This window comes from Mobula birostris, chromosome 8, assembly GCF_030028105.1.
Source record: "Mobula birostris isolate sMobBir1 chromosome 8, sMobBir1.hap1, whole genome shotgun sequence".
Classification (NCBI taxonomy): Eukaryota; Metazoa; Chordata; class Chondrichthyes; order Myliobatiformes; family Myliobatidae; genus Mobula; species Mobula birostris.
Window position 1 is genome coordinate 23,336,954 of NC_092377.1, and position 23,828 is coordinate 23,360,781.

The 23,828-nt window shown below is 40.5% G+C and overlaps 1 protein-coding gene across 6 annotated transcripts in view; it reads right to left on the minus strand.

Moving 5' to 3' along the window:
• Positions 1 to 23,828, minus strand: part of mtr (5-methyltetrahydrofolate-homocysteine methyltransferase) — an 89,766-nt gene that overhangs the window by 43,928 nt on the left and 22,010 nt on the right. For 4 of the 6 annotated variants that reach the window (XR_011886788.1, XR_011886789.1, XR_011886790.1 and 1 more), the window contains exons 6-15: positions 22,845 to 22,951; positions 20,816 to 20,875; positions 20,632 to 20,726; positions 18,824 to 18,924; positions 11,729 to 11,790; positions 10,314 to 10,381; positions 6,840 to 6,919; positions 5,638 to 5,750; positions 3,587 to 3,727; positions 3,243 to 3,428 (exon numbers count right to left, since the gene is read on the minus strand). Coding sequence is in view for 3 of the 6 variants with exons in the window: in XM_072264900.1 (XP_072121001.1) it covers positions 3,243 to 3,428; positions 3,587 to 3,727; positions 5,638 to 5,750; positions 6,840 to 6,919; positions 10,314 to 10,381; positions 11,729 to 11,790; positions 18,824 to 18,924; positions 20,632 to 20,726; positions 20,816 to 20,875; positions 22,845 to 22,951 (1,013 nt within the window). In the remaining 3 variants the exon portion in view is untranslated. Of the gene's footprint in view, positions 1 to 3,242; positions 3,429 to 3,586; positions 3,728 to 5,637; positions 5,751 to 6,839; positions 6,920 to 10,313; positions 10,382 to 11,728; positions 11,791 to 18,823; positions 18,925 to 20,626; positions 20,727 to 20,815; positions 20,876 to 22,844; positions 22,952 to 23,828 lie in introns of those variants that run through there. The other 2 variants (XM_072264901.1, XM_072264902.1) reach the window with 2 other exon arrangements.

Consider the following 23,828-nt stretch of genomic DNA (forward strand, 5'->3'; position numbering starts at 1 on the left):
TCATACTATAATTTCCTAATGCCAGCTCCAGTTGATGAAAGTTCCAGCTCAAAGAATCATCAATGTTTTCTCTCCTTACTGATACACAATTTCTACTTGTACGTTTCCTAGCAGAGATGGAGGAGTGAGAAACTGCAGAAGCTGGAGAAAACAAACTACTGGCGGAACTCAAATTGTTGCAGTCTGTCATTTTCTCCTAAGAGCTTGCAGATGCTGAGACGTCTCTGCACTGACAGCTCAGAAGCACGTAAGAATCTAATGGTAGCTCCATTTCAGGCCACAGCTTAAGAGACATTGTGGGGTTTGGGAGGGGGGAAAAAAGAGGGCCAGAAGGAAACAGATGGAATGGACTGACCTGAAATACTTCCCTGAAAAACGAGTTTGGCAGAAAATGTGGGCAAACCATCGAGGTTCCATGAGAATCCATTGATTGGTTTGCGCCTTTGATGATTTACTACAGAATTTGTTCTTCAATTTGCTGATTGACCTAGAAATGTTGCTAACCAAACCTGATACGGAGTATCTTTGGTGGGAATTTCACACAGGAAAAGATTGAGTCATTTTCTGGAAGACACTGTATAGACTGATGACATCTATTGGCAAAGCTTCAACATTACAACAACTGAAAGTGTTGGACCATTTTTAGCCATCACAAGTCCTCTTGGAAACACTGCATAGTCAAAGCTTAAGATAAGCATAGACAGGCAGAGCCTGCTTGCATTGATAACTATTCAGTTCTTCTTTTTTTGGTCAGGTTTGTAACCTTGTCTCAACAGAGACAGATGTTGCCAAGGTTAGTTCTTCTTTTTTCAGGGCTTTGTTATGGCCACTCCAATACCTTGACTTTGTTGTCCTTAAGCAATTTTGCCACAACTTCGGAGGTATGCTTGGGGTCATTGACCATTTGGAAGACCCATTTGTGAACAAGTTTTAACTTCCTGGCTGATGTCTTGAGATGTTGCTTCAATATATCCACATAATTTTTCTTCCTCATGATGTCATCTATTTTGTGAAGTGCACCAATCCCTCCTGCAGCAAAGCACCCCCAGAACATGATGCTGCCACCCCCATGCTTCGCAGTTGGGATGGTATTCTTCGGCTTGCAAGCCTCTCCCTTTTTCCTCCAAACATAACAATGGTCATTAAGGCCAAACAGTTCAATTTTTGTTTCATCAGACCAGAGGACATTTCTCCAAAAAGTAAGATCTTTGTCCCCATGTGCACTTGCAAACTGTAGTCTGGCTTTTTTATGGTGGTTTTGGAGTAGTGCCTTGTTCCTTGCTGAGCAGCCTTTCAGGTTATGTCGATATAGGACTCGTTTTACTGTGGATATAGATACTTGTCTACCTGTTTCCTCCAGCATCTTCACAAGGTCCTTTGCTGTTGTTCTGGGATTGTTTTGCACTTTTTGCGCCAAAGTACGTTCATCTCTAGGAGACAGAATGCGTCTCCTTCCTGAGCGGTATGACGGCTGCGTGGTCCCATGGTGTTTATACTTGCGTACTATTGTTTGTACAGATGAACGTGGTGCCTTCAGGCATTTGGAAATTGCTCCCAAGGATGAACCAGACTTGACATCATGTTCTGACCTCAATCTGACAGAAGATTTGTGGGCAGAACTGAAAATGCGTGTGCGAGCAAGGAGGCCTACAAACCTGACTCAGTTACACCAGTTCTGTCTGGAGGAATGGAACAAAATTCCAGCAAATTACTGTGAGAAGCTTGTGGAAGGATACCCAAAACACTTGACCCAAGTTAAACAACTTAAAGGCAATGCTACCAAATACTAACAAAGTGTATGTAAACTTCTGACCCACTGGGAAAGTGATGAAAGAAATAAAAGATAAAATAAATCATTCTCTCTACTATTATTCTGACATTTCACATTCTTAAAATAAAATAGTGAACCTAACTGACCTAAGACAGGGAATGTTTTCTAGGATTAAATGTCAGGAATTGTGAAAAACTGAGTTTAAATGTATTTGGCTAAGATGTACGTGAACTTCTGACTTTAACTGTATTTACTTATATGGCTATTAATAAATCGGCAGGGAGAGTTTTCTTCCTTCTCCCGTCTGTGAGAGATGTGGGACTTTCAAGAGACTTTGAACTTTTTTACTGTGCCCATGGCCTGTTCTTCATCAAGTTATGGTATTGTTGCACTGTTGTAACTATATGTTATAATTATGTGGTTTTTGTTAGTTTTTCAGTCTTGGTCCGCCTTGTAAGAGTTTCTGTGATATCACACCGGAGGAATATTGTATCATTCCACCGAGATGCAACACAGAGCGTCATAGGAAGTCATTCCTGCCTGTGGCCATCAAACTTTTCAACTCCTCCCTTGGAGGGTCAGACACTCTGAGCCAATAGGCTGGTCCTGGACTTATTTCCAGGCATAATTTACATATTACTATTCAACTATTTATGGTTTTATTACTATTTATTATTTATGGAGCAACTGTAACAAAAATCCAATTTCCCCCAGGATCAATAAAGTATGACTTAATGCATGCATTACTAAATGACAATAAAAGAGGACTGCATGTCCTCATAATCTAATAACCTAATCTAATCTAACCTTTTGTTGAGTATATGTCTGTGATCACACTTAGGAAGATAGTGACGAGCTGCCTCCTTGAACTGCTACCATCTTTCTAGTGCAGATACATCCACAGTGCTGTTGGGCAGTGAGTCTGAAAACTAGATTGACAGCATTGTACTTCCAAGATGACTGAGGGATTTGGAGTGGAATCTGCAGTGCTCATGGTCTCATACCTGATTCCAGTCTACATCATGTATTAGAGGCCCTGGACAAGTAACAGTGGTACATTTTTATAAATGGTACACATTTGTGTGATAGTAGGACCAGGTAAAAATTTAGCATTGTAGAATGGAACATCAATATAGGGTGCTACTTGACAGGGTGATAGGTTGCAAAAAGAAAGGCAGGGCATAATCTCCTCACAAACTCTTCCTGTTTCAACCCAATGAATCCCAAAAACTTCCCAAAATTTACAAATGGGATTCTGAACTGACCCCTCTTAATAAGAACCACAATTCACAGTGCGGCAAAGTAGCTCTTTAATTTCTCTCCACACCTCTAAGAGAAAACAAATCCTGTAGAAAATAAAACCTGAGACAATCACAATTCAACAGAAATTAATAACATTAACTAACAGGCAAAGGGTGTTGGAGAGTGCAGCAAGAAAACAATAACCAGCTGTTTCATCCAAATTGCTTACCTGCCCATTTTCATCAAATGCCATTATCACAACAGCAGCTCCAAATTGTTTAATTATTCGTGCTTTCTCCAGAAAGTCGTCTTCTCCGTCCTTCAGACTGATACTATTAACAAGGCATTTGCCCTGACAACACTTTAAACCTGCTGCAATCACACTGAAATTAGAAGAATCTATACAAACTGGGATCTTTAAGAGAAAAAAGACAAACAAGTGCTTACTGTTACTCAAAGATATCCACCAATATTGTTGGTTACAGTATTAATGCTGTTGTGTAGAAGTGCTGGTCATCAGCTGACATCTTTGACCATGCTTCCACTATAATGCTCTTAGACAATTATACTAACCTTGGCAACATCTGGCTCTGTTGAGACAAGGTTACAAAACCTGACCATAGCACTCTTGCCATCTAACATTCCATCATCCATGTTGATATCCAGGATCTGAGCTCCCATATTGACTTGGATCTTTGCTATATTCAAGGCTTCCTACAATTACATTGAAATAACAGATTAACAGGCCTTTGAACATCAGGCAGAAGATAACATACAAACCTGTAGCTTACTTTCAATCAACGATAAGGTGTTGATGATTTAGCTCCATCAAAAATGGCATGTATTTTTTCCTAGAAAACAATAGACAATAGGTGCAGGAGTAGGCCATTCGGCCCTTCGAGCCAGCACTGCCACTCACTGTGATCATGGCTGATCATCCACAATAAGTATCCAGTTCCTGCCTTATCCCCATAACCTTTGATTCTGCTATCTTTAAGAGCTCTATCCATCTCTTTCTTGAAAGCATCCAGAGACTTGGCCTCCACAGCCTTCTGGGGCAGAGCATTCCATATATCCACCACTCTCTGGGTGAAAAAGTTTTTCCTCAACTCCGTTCTAAATGGCCTACCCCCAATTCTTAAACTGTGGCCTCTGGTTCTGGACTCACCCATCAGCGGGAACATGCTTCCTGCCTCCAGTGTGTCCAATCCCTTAATAATCTTATATGTTTCAATAAGATCTCCTCTCAGCCTTCTAAATTCCAGTGTATACAAGCCCAGTCGTTCCAATCTTTCGACATATGTCAATCCCGCCATCCCGGGAATTAACCTCATGAACCTATGCTGCACTCCCTCAGAAGGGAGATAACAAGGAGCGACACACACATCTAGATGGAGTGGACTTGTGGTGCCAGCAAAAAGGACACGTGAGTCAAAAAGAAAACAAGGGGAAAACGGGGCTAAATCAACATTGGAACTATTACAGCATCTGATAGCGGCATTGAAGACTGTGCACCTTACATTGAGAGAGTGGAGTGATGAAAAGAAAGCCAGCGTCTTACTCAGTACTATAGGAGCAAAAACATACGGGCTGCTATGGAGCTTGTTAACCCTTGAAAAGCCAGCTGACAAAACATTCAAGCAAATAGTAGACACCCTCCAACAGCATTTAAACCCCACACCACTGGTCATTGCTGAAAGATTTAAATTTCACAAATAGAATCAGAGCAAAAATGAAAACATTTCTGATTATTGTGCTGAATTGCGCACAAATTATTAGAACTGTCAATTTGGAGCTGGTCTATCGGACTCATTGAGGGACAGGTTAGTGTGTGGCATGCACTGTGAAACCACACAGAAGAAGCTCCTGGGTGAAAAAGACCTTACGTTAGAGAAGGCGCAAAAACACTATTACATTGCATCCTTTAAAAAATCTTTTCCGAGGAAGATGAAAATTCAGACCAATAGTAATGCCACTTGCCATTTTCAGGTTGTCACAATTCCACATTTTCTTGACCCAGTCATGCCAGTAGCATTTTTACTCAGACACCTCTGAAAACAAAAGCATCCCTTCCTCCTAACTGTAAAAGGTGTACTGGTGAAATCACCAAACCTTCTTGGATACAGTTCCCCAAAAACTGTGACCTTTACCTTTAATAAGTTAAGACATTAAAGCTCCCCGCCTAACAGCATCATGAAAGATTCTTCATCCCAGTTACAGGAGGGATTACAGGGCAAATATCCCTTCCTCAATATACCTTTCCAATGATGCTTGTGCCTCATGATATTATAAAATAAGTGTAATTTACAAGTATTATTAGCCACTTGGCATGGGAGCTTTTTTGTTCTAATTGTGTAAAATATATGATTAATTTATGCTTCTCTTGTGAATATATCTGTTGCTACGTGCCTGTGATGCTATTGCAAATAAAATTTTCATTGCACTTGTGCAGATGGTAATAAATCCAACTCTGACCATACACAAGCTTGAATTGGGATTATTACAGAAACTTATTTCCTCGTGCCACAAGGATGTTGAATTCAAAAACATTTAAACTTTTTCCCCAGTTTGAGGAAGTTATGGGATTACAGAAAATGAGTTTTGAAAATGAAACTGCAATTTACCTCATAATTACCTGCCATTATAAGTTTAGCAAACTTTCTAGATCCTGCCACATTACAGCGCTCTCCAATGTTGACAAAGTTGGTGTATGGACCAATTCTGAAAGGTTCAAGGCCTTAGAAAAATTTCAAAATATAGATGCAATGACTATTTAACTTTCAGATTAAAGGTCTTAACACACAATCTTGGGTGAACATTTCAACACAGTGCATAACATCTTTAACGGTGCCAAATAGCTGTTCAGTAAACATTACAAATCCTATACAGTATCACAGTAAATCAGACTTCCTCCTTTTTCTTCAAATTATACCAATAAGAACCTAAATTAACATAGTATCTCACTATTTGAAAGCTCAAGATCACACTTGTGCCAAAAGCAATAGAGGAAAGGCAAAAGATGCTGCTCTTGCCTATGACTTCAAGATCGTGAAATTGAATTTTTTTTAAAAAAATCTCAACCCAGAGGGCTAAGGCAGGAAATATTTCAATCAAAGGACTTCACTCAATGAAGGAGAAAAGAATGAAATAGGTCAGAAGTGAGGGCAGGACAAGGAAAAGAGAACTCAAGTGAGCATTTAAGGGTTTTGACTAATGAAAATTTCAAGTTTAAGACAATGGCTACGTTAGGCACAAGGCTTAAGGGTGAGGGAAAATATATGAAAGCATAGAGATCCTGAAGAAAATAGGACATTTTAAGAATGGTTAGCTTTGGGTTAGGCATGGCAGAGAAAGAACAGAATTGTCTCATCAGAAGGAAGGGACACAGATTGATCAAGGAAAGGAACTCTTTGATTTAGAAGTTAGCCTGGATGAGCTACTGATCTATTATCAAAAACGTCTTGATCACCATCCATTTTTGTTGTCTGATGAAATTTCTCTGGCAATAATATACAAACGTTTCTATATAAATCCACATTATTTAATAAACACCCATTATCATAATTAACATTGTTTACCTTGCCCTTAATTATTTCTTAAAAAATCATTTTAGACCATAAGACATAGGAGCAGATTTAGGCCATTTTGCCCATCGAGTCTGCTCTGCCATTCAATCATGGCTGATCTTTTCTCCTCCCTTATAATACTCATAACTACCAATATAACCCATTGCATGATGTAAGGCTGATCCTAGGACATAAACCAACACTCCAAGAGGAATACATATTGAATGGATGAGCAGATTTACTGGTCTTAATCTACTTACCAGACAGCAACAAGAAGTCTTCAAAAACAGAAGGAGGAGGAATTCTCGGCCTACATTTCCGTACTGCTTCTGCTATTGCCCTAAAAAAAATACAACCAAGTGGAGACTTTAAATAGAATATTTCAAATTATGAACTACTTACAGCACAGAAATAGCCTTTTGACTCAATGTACCAGTATTTATAGTGTTTACAAACTTTTTACCATAGATGGTAAATAGCTATTGTTTGACTACTTTATCAGCCTTTCTACAGCAAAGGGCTTTATCTTCTGAAGACTTCCAGTATCTGTAGAATCAGCTTATTTTAATCTCCCTACAAATACTGAGGAAAGTATCATTTACTATGCAAAAGCAAAAAAATTGTACATGTTGAAAAAATTTAACAAGTCACACACCAGCTGTGGAGAACAGTTTATATTTCAGATTTTCTCATGTAAAGTTATCAATCTGAAACACAAACAAGAGAAAATCTGCAAATGCTGGAAATCCAGCAATACAAACACAATGCTGGCTGAATTCATCAGGTCAGGTAGCATCTATGGAAAAGATTACAGCCAACGTTTCAGGCCAAGACCTTGCAGCAGGACTGGGCTAAAGAGTCTCAGCCTGAAATGTCAGAGGATCGTAAATTTAGTCAGCTCAATTTTGGCTACTAGCCTACAAAGTACCCAGGACACCTTCAAGGAGCAGTGTCTCAGGAAATAGGCGTCCATTATTAAGGACCCCCAGCACCCAGGGCATGCCCTTTTCTCACTGTTACCAGATGGTACAGAAGCCTGAAGGCACACACTCAGTGATTCAGGAACAGCTTCTTCCCCTCTGCCATCCGATTCCTAAATGGACATTGATCCCATGAACACTACCTCACTTTTTTAATATATATTATTTGTTTTTACACAATTTTTAATCTATTCATTATACATACACTGCAATTGATTGATTGACTTATTTTCTCTTTTTCTATATTATGGACTGCATTGTACTGTTGCTGCTAAGTTAACAAGTTTCACGACACATGCCAGTGATAATAAACCTGATTCTGAAATGTCGACTGTACTCTTTACCATAGATGCTGCCTGGCCTGCTGAGTTCCTCCAGCATTTTGTGTGGGTTGTATCAATCTGAAACACTGTTTTCTTTGAAAAGAAGGAAATTGGGATTTAATTAAAATATATAAAATTAAGGGTAACATAGATGGTTTAAAGAGAAAGAACTCACTTTCCTCAATCATGACTCAGATTGAAATGCTGCCAGATCTGGTGAGTATAAGACCGTAAAACATTGGAGCAGAATTAAGCTGTTCGGCCCATAAGTCTGCTCCACTATTTGATCACGGCTGATTTATTTTCCTTCTCAACCCTATTCCTGCCTACTTCCCACAATCTTTGACACCCTTACTAATCAAGAACCTATCAACCTCCGTTTTAAATATACCTAATGACTTGGCCACCACAGAATTCCAAAATTCACCACCATCTGGCCAATGAAATTCCTCCTCATCTCTGTTATAAAGGGATTATGAGGTTACATCCTCTGGTCCCAGACTCTTCCACTATTGGAAATATCCTCTCCACGCCCACACTATCCAGGACTTCCAATATTAGGAAGGCTTCATTAAGATGCTCCCTCATTCTTCTAAACTCCAGCAAGTACAGGCCCAGAGCATCAAATGCTCCTCACATGTTAACCTTTTCATTCTCCAATTCCAGCACAACCTTTCTTAGATATGGGGCCCAACACTGCACACAATACTCAAAATGTCGTCTGACCATTGTTCTTATAAAGCCTCAGCTTGACATCCTTGTTTCTATATTCTAGTCCTCTTAAAACGAATACTAACATTGTATATGCCTATTTTACTACTGGCTCAACCTTCAGGGTCTCTTAAGCCCCTTTGCAATTCCGATTTTAGAATTTGCTCACTGTTTAGAAAATGGTCCAAGTCTTTACTCCTTCTATCAAAGTGCACGTCCATACACTTCCCTACGCTGTATTCCATCTGCACTTTTTCTACCCATTCTCTGAATCTGTTCAAGTCCTTCTGCAGACTCCGTGCTTCTTCATATCAACACCTGCACCTCCAACCATCTTTGTATCATCTGTAAACTTGGCAACAAAACTATCGATTCATTCATTCTGATTACTGACATACAACATGAAAAGAAGTGGTCCCAAATGCAGTCTCTGTAGACTGGGAGACTGCTTCACTGAGCACCTATGCCCCATCCGCCAGAAAAAAAAACGGGATCTCCTAGTGGCCACCCATTTTAATTCCACTTCCCATTCTCATTCCGATTTGTCTATCCATGGCCTCCTCCACTGTCGTGATGAGGCCACACTTGGGTTGGAGGAACAACACCTTATATTCCATTTGGGTAGCCTCCAACCTGATGGCACGAATATCAATTTCTTGAACTCCAGTAATGCCCCCCAACCCCCACCTCTTCACTATTTCCCATCCCCTTGTCCCTCTCTCACCTTATCTCCTTGCCCACTCATCGCCTCCCTCTGGTGCTCTTCCCCTTTTCTTTCTTCCATGGCTTTCTCTCTCTTTCACCAATCAACTTCCCAGTTCTTTACTTCATCCTTCCCCTCTCCAGGTTTTACCTATCACCTTGTGTTTCTCTCTCCCCTCCCCCACCCCTTTAAACCTACTCCTCAGCCTTTTTCCTCCAGTCCTGACGAAGGGTATTGGCCTGAACTGTCAACTGCACTTTTTTCTACTGCCTGACCTGCTGAGTTTCTCAGCACTTTGCGTGTGCTGCTTGGATTTCCAGCATCTACAGATTTTCTCGTCTGTAGAATACCACTCGTCACCAGGAGCAAACCCGAAAAAGCCACCTTTATCTGCGCTCCTTGCCTTTTGCCAGTCAGTCAATTTTATGTCCCTGCTAGCAATTTTCCTGTAAGACACATGGGCTCGTATTTTGTTTAGCAACTTCATCTGTAGCACCTGGTCAAAGGCCTTCTGAAACTCCAAGCAATTCACTCTCCTTTGTCTACCCTGCTGGTTATTTCTTCAATGAGTTCTAACAGTTTTGTCAGGCAAGATATTCCCTTAAGCAAACCATGCTGATGATGGTTTATTTTATCCTGTGCCTCCAATAACTCCAAAAACTCATCCTTAATAAAGAAACACTGAGATCTTGCCAACCACTGAAGTCAGGCTAACTGGCCTATTGCTTCCTGTTCTTAAAGAGAGGAGTGTCATTTATCATTTTCCATTCCAGAATCCAGTGATTACAAATGTCTCCACAATCTCTTTAACTACCTCTTTCAGAAGGTAAATTATGGCCAGCACTGTCTGTTTATATTTCAATATTTATAATTTCTGCCAGTTATAACCTGTAACTGAGAATGGATGCAATTATGTAATACCGGCTTGTAGCCGTGTCCATACAACTTTGAAGAACTGTCTCTTTGCATAGTAAATTTCAACATGTATTCAACTGATTTTCAAATTTAGCAAACTACCGGATGTGAGCTGGAGTTGTTCCACAACAACCTCCAACAATGTTCACCAGCCCATCTGTGGCAAATTCCTGCAATACAAGATAGTAAAAAAAAAGATTAGTTCTACAATTAAAGACTCTTTTATTCAAGATAATTCTTCAAACAGGCTGGATGCAGGAAGGATATTTTTCCTGACTGAGGAGTCCAGACCCAGTGGTCACGCTTCAGATTAAGGCCGAGGCCATTTAGAATTGATACAAAGAGACATTTTTCTTCACTGAGAATATGGTTGTGGAGGCTGAATCACTAATTTATTAATCACTGAGTTTATTCAAAACAGAGATTGACATATTTCAGAGTATTAAGTGAAAGAAAGAATATGGGCATTTGAATTACACTGAAAAAGATCAACCTTAAACTTGACAATTAATGAAACATACACAAAAGACTATTCTATTCCCGGTTTTCTTGTGTTCTTTGTCAAACAAGTGTGAAATAATGCATTTCAGCAGGGCAAACAAGGCAGAGAGGACACCATCAATGGCAACATAGAGTAATGAGGGATTTTGGAATGCAAGTCCATGAGCCTCCAAAGGAATGAAGCTAAGATGACTAAGAAGGCATATCAGATACTGGTAAAGAGTGTAAAACATTCTATGTACAATTCTTCTAAATATGCTACCATTAAGGACGTGATGGCATTGGAGATGTGTACAAGAGATTTATCAAGATGATGCTCAGGCTGGAGAATCACATTTAAGAGGAGAAAATACTTGGGGTGGGTTTTTTTAAAACTAAGAAAACAAGAGGAAAATTAACAGAGAGCATTGCCTTCATACCAAAGGAAAATTAGAAAAGATCACAATTTTTTCAGCATACACTTGCAAGGAAACAGGTGTGACTCAATACAAACACTGATAAGATGTTGATAGGTCTCTCAGAGTAGATGTGGAAAGGATGTTTCCCACGGTTGGGAGTTCTAGGACAAGGGGGCACAGCCTCAGGATTGAGAGGCATCCATTTAAAACAGAGATGCAGAGAAATTTCTTGAGCCAGAGGGTGGAGAATTTGTGGAATTTATTACCACAGGCAGCTGTGGAGGCCAGGTCATTGGGTGTATTTAAAGCAGAGATTGATAGGTTCTTGACTTGACATGGCAAAGGATATGGGGAGAAGGCCAGGGAGAGGGGCTGAAGAGAAGAAAAAGGGATCAGCCGTGATTGAATGGCAAGAGCAGACTCAATGGGCCAAATGGCCTAATTTGTTCCTCGGTCTTATGGAGATGTCTGACTGTCTGCATTAAAATAAACATGCTCTTTACTCTTGCAAGAGAACATGAATGGAGGATGATACTGGATAGCTGAACATTACATGGAACTCACACATAAATGTAATTAACAGCAGGTAGATGTCAGATTGCAGATGATGAACAATACCTTAAGGTACTTCGATGTGATTTCAGGTGTTTCATCATATCCTCCAAATGAATTGGGAAGCCCTTAAGTTAAACAAAATTACAATGGAGAAACATCAGGCACTTGGAGACACAAGAATTCCTCCAGCATTTTGAGTGTTGCTCTACATTAGGTACTTAACGATTTTTTAGCTGAGTACCTATATTTGGTAAGCTGTAGAAAATTATGGCATTTTTCCAACACTCTGCATTTACATTACCTCTCCAGAGAAAGATAGTATTAATTAATGCCAAGATAATCCTAAAAGGAAAATATGCAAAGACTTAAGTTATGTAAACTAGAGGATCTCCTTATTTGATGTTTTTTTATAGCAAACATTTATAATGATCAGCTGTATTTTTCACATGTACATTGAAACAGTGTTTATGAAAGCAGTGAGGTTTGTGCTGGGCAGCCCGCTAATGTCACCACGCTACTGGCACCAACATAACATGCCCACAACTTTCGAATCCTAACCATACATCTTTGGAATGTGGGAGAAAACCGCAGCACCCTGAGGAAACCCGCATGGTCACAGGGGAACATACAAGCTCCTGACAGGCAGTGGCAGGAATTGAACCCTAATCTCACATCTGGCTGCCGTTAACCACTACACTGTCTAGCTAGATTTAGCTACCATCATGCACTTTTGCCTACTCTCCTCACCCAAAATTAATAAGCTATTGTTTTAGTTTTGCTCCAGAACATAATTCATTTTTTCACTTTTCCAGAGATTCAAACCTCATTAGATTTGCACAGACTGTCTTCCATTCTGACATAACAGTATGTCAGAATACCAAGAGTGTATTGTCTAGACACCACATTATGAATGGTGTCTAGACAATGTTAAACATTCTATGGCATAGCTCAAGCAAAATTTTAGCAACATTTTTTCAAATAGCAGTCCTTCCTATTTTCCACACACCAATGAAAGCATGGTTGCTATATTTGCTGTTGACTCAAAGATATGGGCTTCGGCGAGGTAAGTGGGTGAGTGGACTTCATTTTTTTTTTCCTTCCCTTTTTTTTCCCCAGAGGAATAAGGAGCACGTGTGTAGGATTATTACTTTGCTCTGGGTGTCAGATGTGGGAATCTTGGGAATCTTCCAGCCTCCCTGATGGTCACATCTGCACCAGGTGCACCGAGATGCAGCTCCTGAGAGAGTGTGTTAGGGATCTGGAGCTGTGGCTTGATGACCTGCAGCTTATTAGGGAAAATGAGCAGGAGACAGATAGGAGCTACAAGGAGTTAGTCACCCTGGGCTGCAGGAGTTAGATAAGCGGGTGACTGCCAGGGAAGGGAGGAGAAGAGCTCAGATAGTAGAGAGCACCCCGTGGCCATCCCCCTTAGTAATTGTTATCTTGCTTTTGATGTTGTTGGGGGGGGGGGGGGTGACCTGACAGAGGACGATCACGGCGATCGGATCTCTGGCACTGAGCCTGGTTCCATGGTGCAGAAGGGAGAGAAGAAGATGAGGAATGCGGTAGTCATACGGGATTCCATAGTGAGGGGAACAGACAGGAGGTTCTGTCAGCCTGATATAGGTTTGGCAGGGGGATGGGAACCAGAGTGATAGGGCTGAGGAAGGGGAAAACAGAAATAAATCAAAGATACCATGCAACAGAGATGATAGAAAGGACAGGCAGGAGATGAGGCATAATCACAGCCAGTGGGATGAGTTACAGGGCAATGGAAGCGTGGTGCAATTAAAACAGAAGGCAACAGATACTGGATTGAAAGGGTTGTATTTGAATGCATGCAGCATAAGAAATAAAACGGACGAACTTGAAATTCAGCTACAGTTTGGCAAGTATGACGTTGTGGCCATCTCTGAAATTTGCCACTGGGAGCTGAATGTCCACGGATATACGGTGTATCAGAAAGATAGGTAGGTTATCAGTACTCTTACAGAATTAACAGGGGTACAATTACCAATGGACCCCGCCGTACATCTTCTAAATGATGACTCCCACCTTTCCCTTACGGAAAAAACACGCAAAATCTGGCTGGCAGGCCTGACCGCAGCTAAGAAGATTGTAGTCCAGCGTTGGAAACCTCCCCATGATATTTCAAATACTCACTGGCTTCAGAGCTTTTTAGACATTTCTTACCTGGAACTTTCATCAGCAAGAGTAAATGATGCACGACCAAACACAATCATAATGTGGACAAATTTGATATCTAACTTAAAAGATCTTTTGTTAAAATAGGAATGCTTTGTCTGTGTATGTACTACTATTCAGTTGATTGGTGGAGGGGAGAGGGATGGGGGGCGAGAGGGGCGGAGGGGGGATGGTGATGAAGTTTGGGGGGTAGCTGGGTTAAACAGTCAAAATGTAATTGGCAACTGGTTGTATTGAATGTAATTTGTTGGTGTTGCAATAAAAAATTAATAATAAAAAAAAAGAAAGATAGGTTAGTAGGCAAAGGTGGTGGTGTGGCCCTGTGTATAAGAAATAATATTAAATAATTAGAAAGGGATGACATAGGATCGAAAGGTGTACTCTCTATGGGTTGAGTTAAGAAATGGCAAGGGTAAAAAGACCATAATGACAGTTGTACACAGGCCTCCAAACAGCAGCCGGGATGTGGATTACAAATTATAGCAGGAGGTAGAAAAGGCATGTCAGAAAGGCAATGTCATGATGTACGTTGGGGATTTGAACATGAAAGTGGATTGGGAAACCAGGCCAGTACTGGACCTCGAGAGACAGAATTTGTAGAATGTCTAAGGATGGCTTTTTAGAACAGCTTGTTGTTGAGCCCACTAGGGGATCGGCTGTGCTGGATTGGGTGTTGCGCAATGATCTGAAGGTGATAGAAGATCTTAAGGTTAAGAAGACCTTAGGGAACAGTGATCAAAATATGATCACTTTGGAATTTGAGAAGGAGAAACTAAATTCCAATGTGTTGGTATTTCAGTGGAATAAAGGAAATTACAATGGTATGAGAGGGGCACTGGCCAAGGTTGACTGGAAAGGGACACTAGCAGGAAGGACAGCAGAGCAGCAATGGCTGGAGTTTCTGCGAAAAATGAGGGAAGTGCAAGACAGATATATTCCAAATAAGAAATTTTCAAATGGAAGAAGGACATTACCGTGGCTGACAAGTGAAGTCAGAGCCAAAGTAAAAGCAAAAGAGAGGGCATACAAGAAAGCCAAATCTAGTGGGAAGATAAGAGAATTGGGAAGCTTTTAAAAACTTGTCGAAGGAAACTAAGAAGGTCATTAGGATGGAAAAGAAAGCTGGCAACTAATATCAAAAAAGATACTAAAATCTTTTTTAAATATATAGTCATTGTCATACTTTACTGATCCCGGGGGACATTGGTTTTCGTTACAGTTGCACCATAAATAATAAATGGTAATAAAACCATAAATAGTTAAATAGTAATATGTAAATTATGCCAGGAAATAAGTCCAGGACCAGCCTATTGGCTCAGGGTGTCTGACCCTCCAAGGGAGGAGTTGTGAAGTTTGATGGCCACTGGCAGGAATGACTTCCTATGACGCTCTCTGCTGCATCTCGGTGGAACGAATCTCTGGCTGAATGTGGTCCTGTGCCGAACCAGTACATTATTTAGTGGATGGAGACATTGCCCAAGATGGCATGCAACTTAGACAGCATCCTCTTTTCAGACACCACCGTCAGAGAGTCCAGTTCCATCCCCACAACATCACTGACCTTACGAATGAGTTTGCTGATTCTGTTGGTGTCTGCTACCCTCAGCCTGCTGCCCCAGCACACAACAGCAAACATGATAACACTGGCCACCACAGACTCGTAGAACATCCTCAGCATCGTCCGGCAGATGTTAAAGGACCTCAGTCTCCTCAGGAAATAGAGACAGCTCTGACCCTTCTTGTAGACAGCCTCAGTGTTCTTTGACCAGTCCAGTTTATTGTCAATTCATATCCCCAGGTATTTGTAATCCTCCACCGTGTCCACACTGACCCCCTGGATGGAAACAGGGGTCACCGGTACCTTAGCTCTCCTCAGGTCTACCACCAGCTCCTTAGTCTCTATCACATTAAGCTGCAGATGATTCTGCTCACACCATGTGACAAAGTTTCCTACCATAGCCCTATACGGTAGGAAAGGGTATAAAGTTTGATATTTATCCTGTATAAAGGGTAAAAGAGAGTTGAGGGTAGATATAGGACCAACAGAAAATGACACTGGAGATATTGTAATATTAGACGCAGCGATGGCAGAGGAACTGAATGCATATTTGCATCAGTCTTCATAGTGGAAGAAATATGCAGTATACCGGACATTCAAGAGTATCAGAAAAGTGAAGACTGCAGTGAAAATTACGACTGAGAAGGTACTCCGGTAGCTTAATGATCTGAGGGCGGATAGATCTCCTGGACCTGATGGAAATAGCTGGAGAGATTGCGGAGGCATTAACAATGATCTTTCAAGAATCGATATATTCTACCAGATGACTGGAAAACTGCAAATGTTATTCTGCTACTTAAGAGGGGTCGGAGGCAGCAGAAAGGGAACTATAGACCTGTTAGCCTGACATTGGTGGTTGGGAAGTTGTTGGAATCGATTGTTAGGGATGAGATTACGGAGTACCTGGAGGCACACGACAAGATAAGCCAAAGCCAGCATGGTTTCCTGAAAGGAAAATCCTGCCTAACTTACTGCAAATTTTTGAGGAGATTACAAGCAGGGTAGACAAAGGAGATGCAGCAGATGTGGTGCACTTGGATTTTCAGAAGGCCTTTGACAATGTGTCACACATGAGGCTGATCAGCAAGGTAAGAGCCCATGGAATTATAGGGGAGTTACTAGCATGGGTGGAGTATTGGCTGATCAGCAGAAAACAGAGAGTGGGAATAAAGGGATCCTATACTGGCTGGCTGCCGGTTACCAGTGGCATTCCAAAGGAGTCGGTGTTGGGACCGCTGCTTTTTATGATGTATGTCAATGACTTGGACTATGGTATGACTGGATTTGTGTCTAAGTTTGCCAATGATACAAAGACAGGTGGAGGAGTGGGTAGTGTTGAGGAAACAGAGCCTGCAGAGAGACTTAGGTAGTTTAGGGGAATGGGCAAAAATGTGTCAAATGAAATACAATGTTGGAAAGTGTATGGTTGTGCACTTTGATGGAAGAAATAAATGGGCAGAGTATTATTTAGATGGGGAAAGAATTCACAATGCAGAGATGCAAAGGGACTTGGGAGTCCTTGTGCAGGATACTCTGAAGGTTAACCTTCAGGTCGAGTTGGTGGTGAAGAAGGCGAATACAATGTTGGCATTCATTTCTTGAGGTATGGAATATAAGAACAGGGGTGTGATGTTGAGGCTCTATAAGGCACTCGTGAGACCACACGGAGTACTGTGCGCTGTTTTGGGCTCCTTGTTTTAGAAAGGATATACTGACATTGGAGAGGTTTCAGAGAAGATTCATGAGAATGATTCCAGGAATGAAAGGGTTACCGTACGAGGAACTTCTGGCAGCTCTTGAGCTGTATTCTCTGGAGTTCAGGAGAACGAGGGGGGATCTCATAGAAACATTCTGAATATTAAAAGGCCTGAACACATTAGATATGCAAAGTTATTTCCTATGGTAGGGGAGTCTAGAACAAGGGGGCACGATCTCAGGATTGAAGGACATCCATTTAGAACAGAGAAGCGGAGAAGTTACTTGTCATTGGTTGTATTTAAGGCAGAGATAGATAAGTTCTTGATTAGCCAGGGCATCAAAGGGTATGGGGAGAAGGCAGGGGAGTGGGGATGACTGGAGGAATTAGATCAGTTCGTGATTGAATGGCAGAGCAGACACGATAGATCAAATGGCCTACTTCTGCTCCTATATCTTATGGTCTTATAGATAAAAAAGCAAGTGGTGAAGAGAATACAAGTAAACTACAGAAGGTAATATTGTCACTAATTTAAGTGAATGGGCAAAAACATAGAAAACTTTATATTCAGATGAAGGGTCTCAAAATGAATTGTGGATTGTCCATTTCCCTTCACAGGTGTGCCTGACCTGATAAGCTCTTCCAGGAATTGGTTTGGTGCTCCAAATTCCTGCAACTGCAATGCCTTGTGGTTCAAAAAAATAAAATGATTTTGGCAGAAAATATGAAAAAGCATTTTTGTCTAAAACAGGAAAGATTTCAAAACTCTCAGACACAGAAATATCTGAAGATAACTCGAGAGAAGTTCAGAGGTTTATTTGATTAAAACTGGAAAAGGCTAGCAGGTTGTTCAGGCTAGCTTTGTAATTGCTAGAGTTTAAAAGACTGGGAGATGACTTCACTGAAATATACATGGCTCCAGGAGTGTAGTTTAACAGAGTATATGTGGGGAAGATATTCCCTACTGTGTGGAAATCTAGCACTAGGGTTCACTGCTTAAGCATAAGTGGATCAGACATTTAAGAGGTAAGGCAACTTTTTTCTCTTAAAAGGTTATATGTCTGATACTCTCTTCCCTAAAGGGCAGTGGAAGCAAATGTTTGTATAATTTGTTTACGGCAGAGAAAGCATACTTAATAAGCAATGGCTTGACTGAAATGTGGAGTTGATACTATGGTTGGACCAGCCATGATCTTATAAAATGGCACAACGTGCTTGTGGGGTACAATTTACCTACTCTCGTCCTATTCTTACGTTTGTAATATGATTTATTTTGTTTGTGTGACCCATTTGCTCACAGGTTTGCTGTGAAACATGCCAGTGGAAAAAAAATCATATTTTGGAAGTAATCCATTGATTGTACGATTCCCTAAACACATATTAAATTCTCTTTTATTGCAAATTTCTCTAACTTTATTTTTCTCAAGTCCCAGTGATGAACAGGGACTTAAATCAATTTTCCTCACTAGTCCACACAAGTTCAGTACTACCTGAATAATGTCACCTAGTAGTTCTCAATGGCTTTGGGACTTACAAAATCGTGACTATTTGAACTAATGAGAGATCCCGAACGAAAATACCCAATTACATCAAGGGCTTTTGAAGCAACATACTATGTCTGCTTGCCTTGAAATCATTTGCATTTGCTACGTATTTAATATTGGTTTCTTACACTAAATTAAAAACATAAACTACTAACCTGCATTGGGATAGCATAATACAAAGGCAGTTGTGCATTTTCCAATTGCTTCTATGAACGGCCTCATTTCCACAGCTCCCAAAGCACAATTTAATCCTATGCTAGGAAGAAAATAACTTATCATATAGTAAATTATTCATAATCTCCTCAGAAAGTACAAACATCCTCAATTTTTGCACCACGCTCAATGAAATCTTCAGCTGTGAGAGGGAGTTCATAAATAAATGTCAATTTTGCATGATCGTCTGGAAGTTCTGAAATCTTGATTACAGATAATAAGAATTTGATGACACTGATATTAATCAAGACTGAGTGTTGTGGGGTGGGGGGGGGGGTTAAGCTTCTTGAAGCAATTGCATCTCACACAATAGGCGAAAGTTTGATTTTACATTTCAGCATATTACCTGAAGAGCTGTGTGAGATTCTTAAAAGAAATTGTTTATACTTTAATATGATAGATTTTGTTGGTGAAACACTGATTCATACTTCTTTTGAAGCTAATTTCAAACTGGTCATCTCAACTGAGTCAGTACTAATAAAAGTAACGATTAACTTCTTCACGGTCAGTACAACAGGATTATCACCTGCATGAGAAAGTGGAAAATCCAAGCATACAAGATGCAAAGCAAATCTGAGTTGCTATTTATCTTCACAAATAGCCACAATGTGCAGTTATGCAGATAATTTTGAATTCATGGCAGCACTTCTTGCTACAGTGTCGATGTAGTAATCTGTCACTTGTGAAGAGCTAAAATTCAACCTGTTAACAACCGCTAGTCACCAGCTGGAAAGAAAATCAAGGAATCCCTTTAAATGACTGGGAAATTACTTCAAATGCTGAAATCTGGGAATGGCATACGGCTGAGAAAGGGCATTCAGTAAAAATTATTTTAATGATCATAAGTTATGGGTAGTCAAGTGAAAATTGTTTATTTTTATGCACATAATAATTGTCAAGAAAAATGATTATTTGTCCAGAAATACAGTTTAAGTGCTTAATGTAGCATATTTGAAAAGCCACCAAACAAGTGTTTTGATTGCAGTGATACTAACAGCTGACTGTCAACTAATGCTCCTGTAGTTATGCAGGCAATCATTTTCATCTAAACCTTCACAATACTCCTTCAAGCCTTGCAGATAGATGATAAGGAGCTCAACAGATGCAAAACCACTTGCCAAAATTATCCAAGATAAAAAGCTGAAATTTTAAAATTCCTCAGGATGGGGTCATAACAGATTTAACCAGGTATTACTGTAGCCGAATGGATTTTGTTACAGTATTGAGATGTTCCTACAAACCCTTAAACTGTGATCAAATAAAGTTATAAATAAAGAATTACATTAAAATGCATATGTTAGATTCAATCAAGGAGCACAAGTTCTATAGTTGCTACATGTTTCATATAGTCTTGACAGGTGTTTGGGATCATATTACATGTGAAGTATGGGATGATCAGCACAAACTGCAAAAATAGATCTCTGACACCAAACATAATCAAGAACAGATTCCACCAAATAGCATTACAACAGAGTACTCTTGTTGGTGATACTTTTAACCTTTCCACTGAAAGTCTTTCTGCACTGATTCTACCATTATACTGAGCATTTTCAGTTTTTAAAAATTAGAACTATGGACCAGTTGTTGCTAATTAGCTTAAAAAAACATAAAGAATGCAATATTTCTTTCCCGATCTATTTAAGGCCTTTTGTAGTATTTCATCAGATGAGAAATACTTTAGGATATTGCAATCATGAAAGGTACTGGTTTGGTCCCAGTTTCTTTCTTTGTTGATATTCAGTTACCTTACCAAAGTGGTTTTGCATGGGATACACTGATGACAAATGCTTCTGCTGTCTGACCAGAAAGAGTGCGCCCACTCTTATCCACTATTGTTCCAGAAATCTGTAGCAAATCAAAAACAAATTTCTCAGCTCAACCAAGGTCGCTGACAGATGAACAGAAAGATGAACAAAAAAGTATTTTACACTTACTAGAATATGCCTGGGTTCATACTGCTCAGCAAACAACTGTTGTATGGCAAACAAGGCAGCCTAGGAAAGTGACAACTAACATTAGCAAAGCAAATTATCTTAAATCAGTAGATGTTAACATTGTTTTCCCAAGGATGTGATAACCCCGCCGAATCTGAAATTAACAATAGGTTCCCCCACCACATACCTAGCACAGGGGTCCCCAACCTTTTTTGCATTGCGGACCGGTTTAATATTGACAATATTCCTGCGGACCGGCCGACTGGGGTGGGTGTTCAAGTAGGGTTAAACTCACCTCAACATGTCTTTTACAGGTAGGGTTGCCAACTTTCTCACTTTCAAATAAGGGACAAAAGTAGCAGTCAAATACGGGACACTTTACCCCAGGAGAAGACTACTATCACCATGAAGCCTTGCGCGGGCACCTGTGTGCACATGCGTGACCTGCGCATGTGCGTATGTGCCAATTTGTCCCCCCACAAATTGGTATTGCCTTCATCTTCCCGACTATACTGCACATACATTATTTCTACTTTACATGGGCTGTGTATTTATCATATCATTCCTGCTTTTACTATATGTTAGTGTTATTTATTTTCCGTTTTATATGTTATTTGGTATGATTTGTTAGGTTATTTTTTGGGTCTGGGAACGCTCAAGTTTTTCCCATATAAATTAATGGTAATTGCTTCTTCGCTTCACGCCATTTCGGCATGAAAGGTTTCATAGGAACGCTCTACCTTAGCGGGGGGAAATAAGGGACAGTTGGCAACGCTATGTTCAAGTTCAACAGTCCGTGACAGGGAATGAGGAAAGGTGCAGCTGACTCATATTGTTTCCTCATGGCCCGGTAGCACATGCTTTGCGGCCCAGTGGTTGGGGACCGCTGACCTGGCAGGTTGCTTAGTCGTACTGACCATAATGTACTTAAATCAACTAGAACCTTAAGTGCCATTACAAAGAAAGCACTACAGTGTCTCGACTTTCTTAGAAACTTGTGAAGGTTTGGCATGTCATCTAAAACTTTAATAAACTTCTCCAGATGCCTAGTGGAGAGTATACTGACTGGTTGCATCATGGCCTGGTAGGGAAACACCAATGCCTTTCAATGGGGAAGCCTGCAAAAAAAATGGATACACCCTGCCCCTCATGAGTAAACCCTCCCCACCACTGAGCACATCTACATTGAGGGCTCTCACAAGAAAGCAGCATCCGTTGTCAAGGACCCTTACCATCCAGGCCACTGTTGCCATCAGGAAGGATTTACTGGGGCCTCAGGACTCACACCACCAGGTTCAGCAACAGTTATTACCCCTCAACCATCAGGCTCTTAAACCAGAGCGGGTAACTTCACTTGTCCCATCACTGAGCTGTCCCACAATCAATGGACTCACTTTCAAGGACTCTACATCTCATGTTCTCGATACTTATTGCTTAGTTATTATTTCTTTTCTTTCTCTCTATCTACTTACTGTGAATGCCTGGAAGAAACTGAATTTCAGGGTTGTTTATGGTGATATATATGTACTTTGATAAAAAAAATTTACTTTGAACCTGAACTTTGAGTTATTATCACTTACAGATAGACAGTGGGGTATCTGGAAGGAGCAATACTCCTGCACCATGGGAAAGCCCCAGAGCTATCATACCCCCCACAGCTACTTGGCCTGCCCTTGTGAGTTAAAGATGGGTCCTTTCCTCTTGAGTGTTAAGCTTGGGTGGCCTCCTCAACACACCAGTGAGCTACTAAGATGCAACCGTGATCACCAATACCAGGCTGGAATTATTTCCAGCATCTGCAGATTTTCTCTTGTTTGTGATTGGAATTATCCATACTCGTGTTATTAAGCTCCACAAGTAAAGTAGTTCTGCTACAAGTGCAAACCTGAGGTTTTGCAATTACTGAAGGTTACAGATTTCTGGCAGGATTGTAATCATAAAGGACAGCAAGATTCAAAAACACAAAATGAAGTTAGTAAATACTTTAAGACTTAGTTTCAGCTTTGCTGGGATTTGGTAATTCTTTTACCTTTGCATTTGCTGTATCAAAGATGGTCTCCACTAGGAGAAGGTCAACCCCACCATCAAGTAAGCCTCTGGCCTGTTCTTCATAAGCTTCAACTAACTCATCAAACGCTGTAAAATAGATTTATCAACACTGAGATGTCATAGGACTAGAATTAGACAACAGAATAAATGAGTTACCTCCCCCAGGATACAGTCTATTGGTCTTTCTTTAAAAGACTTGGGCTGTTGGAGTTCAGACAGAGTTTCGCTAGGTGTGTGGTGGAAAAGACAGATAAATGGAGTGGATGTACAGAATATTTATGAATGACAGAGCAAGCCAAAGTGACTGAAGACCTTTCTCATGTTCTACCGATTCCTGCAATCCTGAATTTCAAAGTAGCAGTTTGTCTGAGCAACATCTGGTTTGCTTTGCACTATTTCTCTTTTGTTCACCACCTACATACAACTCACACAAGCTTAAAGCACTATTTGTCTGAGTACAGAAGATTAGAAAAGCTCAATTCAGTGCATTTGTCTAACCAAGTCCAAAAACAAAATGCCAAATAATTTCTTGCCAAATATCTGCCTAATGTTCACAAATTAAAATCAGACCTTGACTCTTGCATTGCATTCCCTCTGAGATCCATCTCACAGTCTGCCTCCATTCTCCCCACAACTGTGTTTTTTCAGTGACATAACAGCTCCTAAAGGTTTTAATAGACAATAGGTGCAGGAGTAGGCCATTCAGCCCTTCCAGCCAGCACCACCATTCACTGTAATCATGGCTGATCATCCACAATCAGTACCCTGTTCCTGCCTTCTCCCCATATCCCTTCGCTCCGCTATCTTTAAGAGCTCTATCTAACTCTTTCCTGAAAGAATCCAGAGAATTGGCCTCCACTGCCTTCTGAGGCAGAGCATTCCACAGAACCACAACCCTCTATGTTAAAAAGTTTTTCCTCAACTCCGTTCTAAATGGTCTACCCCTTATTCTTAAACTGTGGCC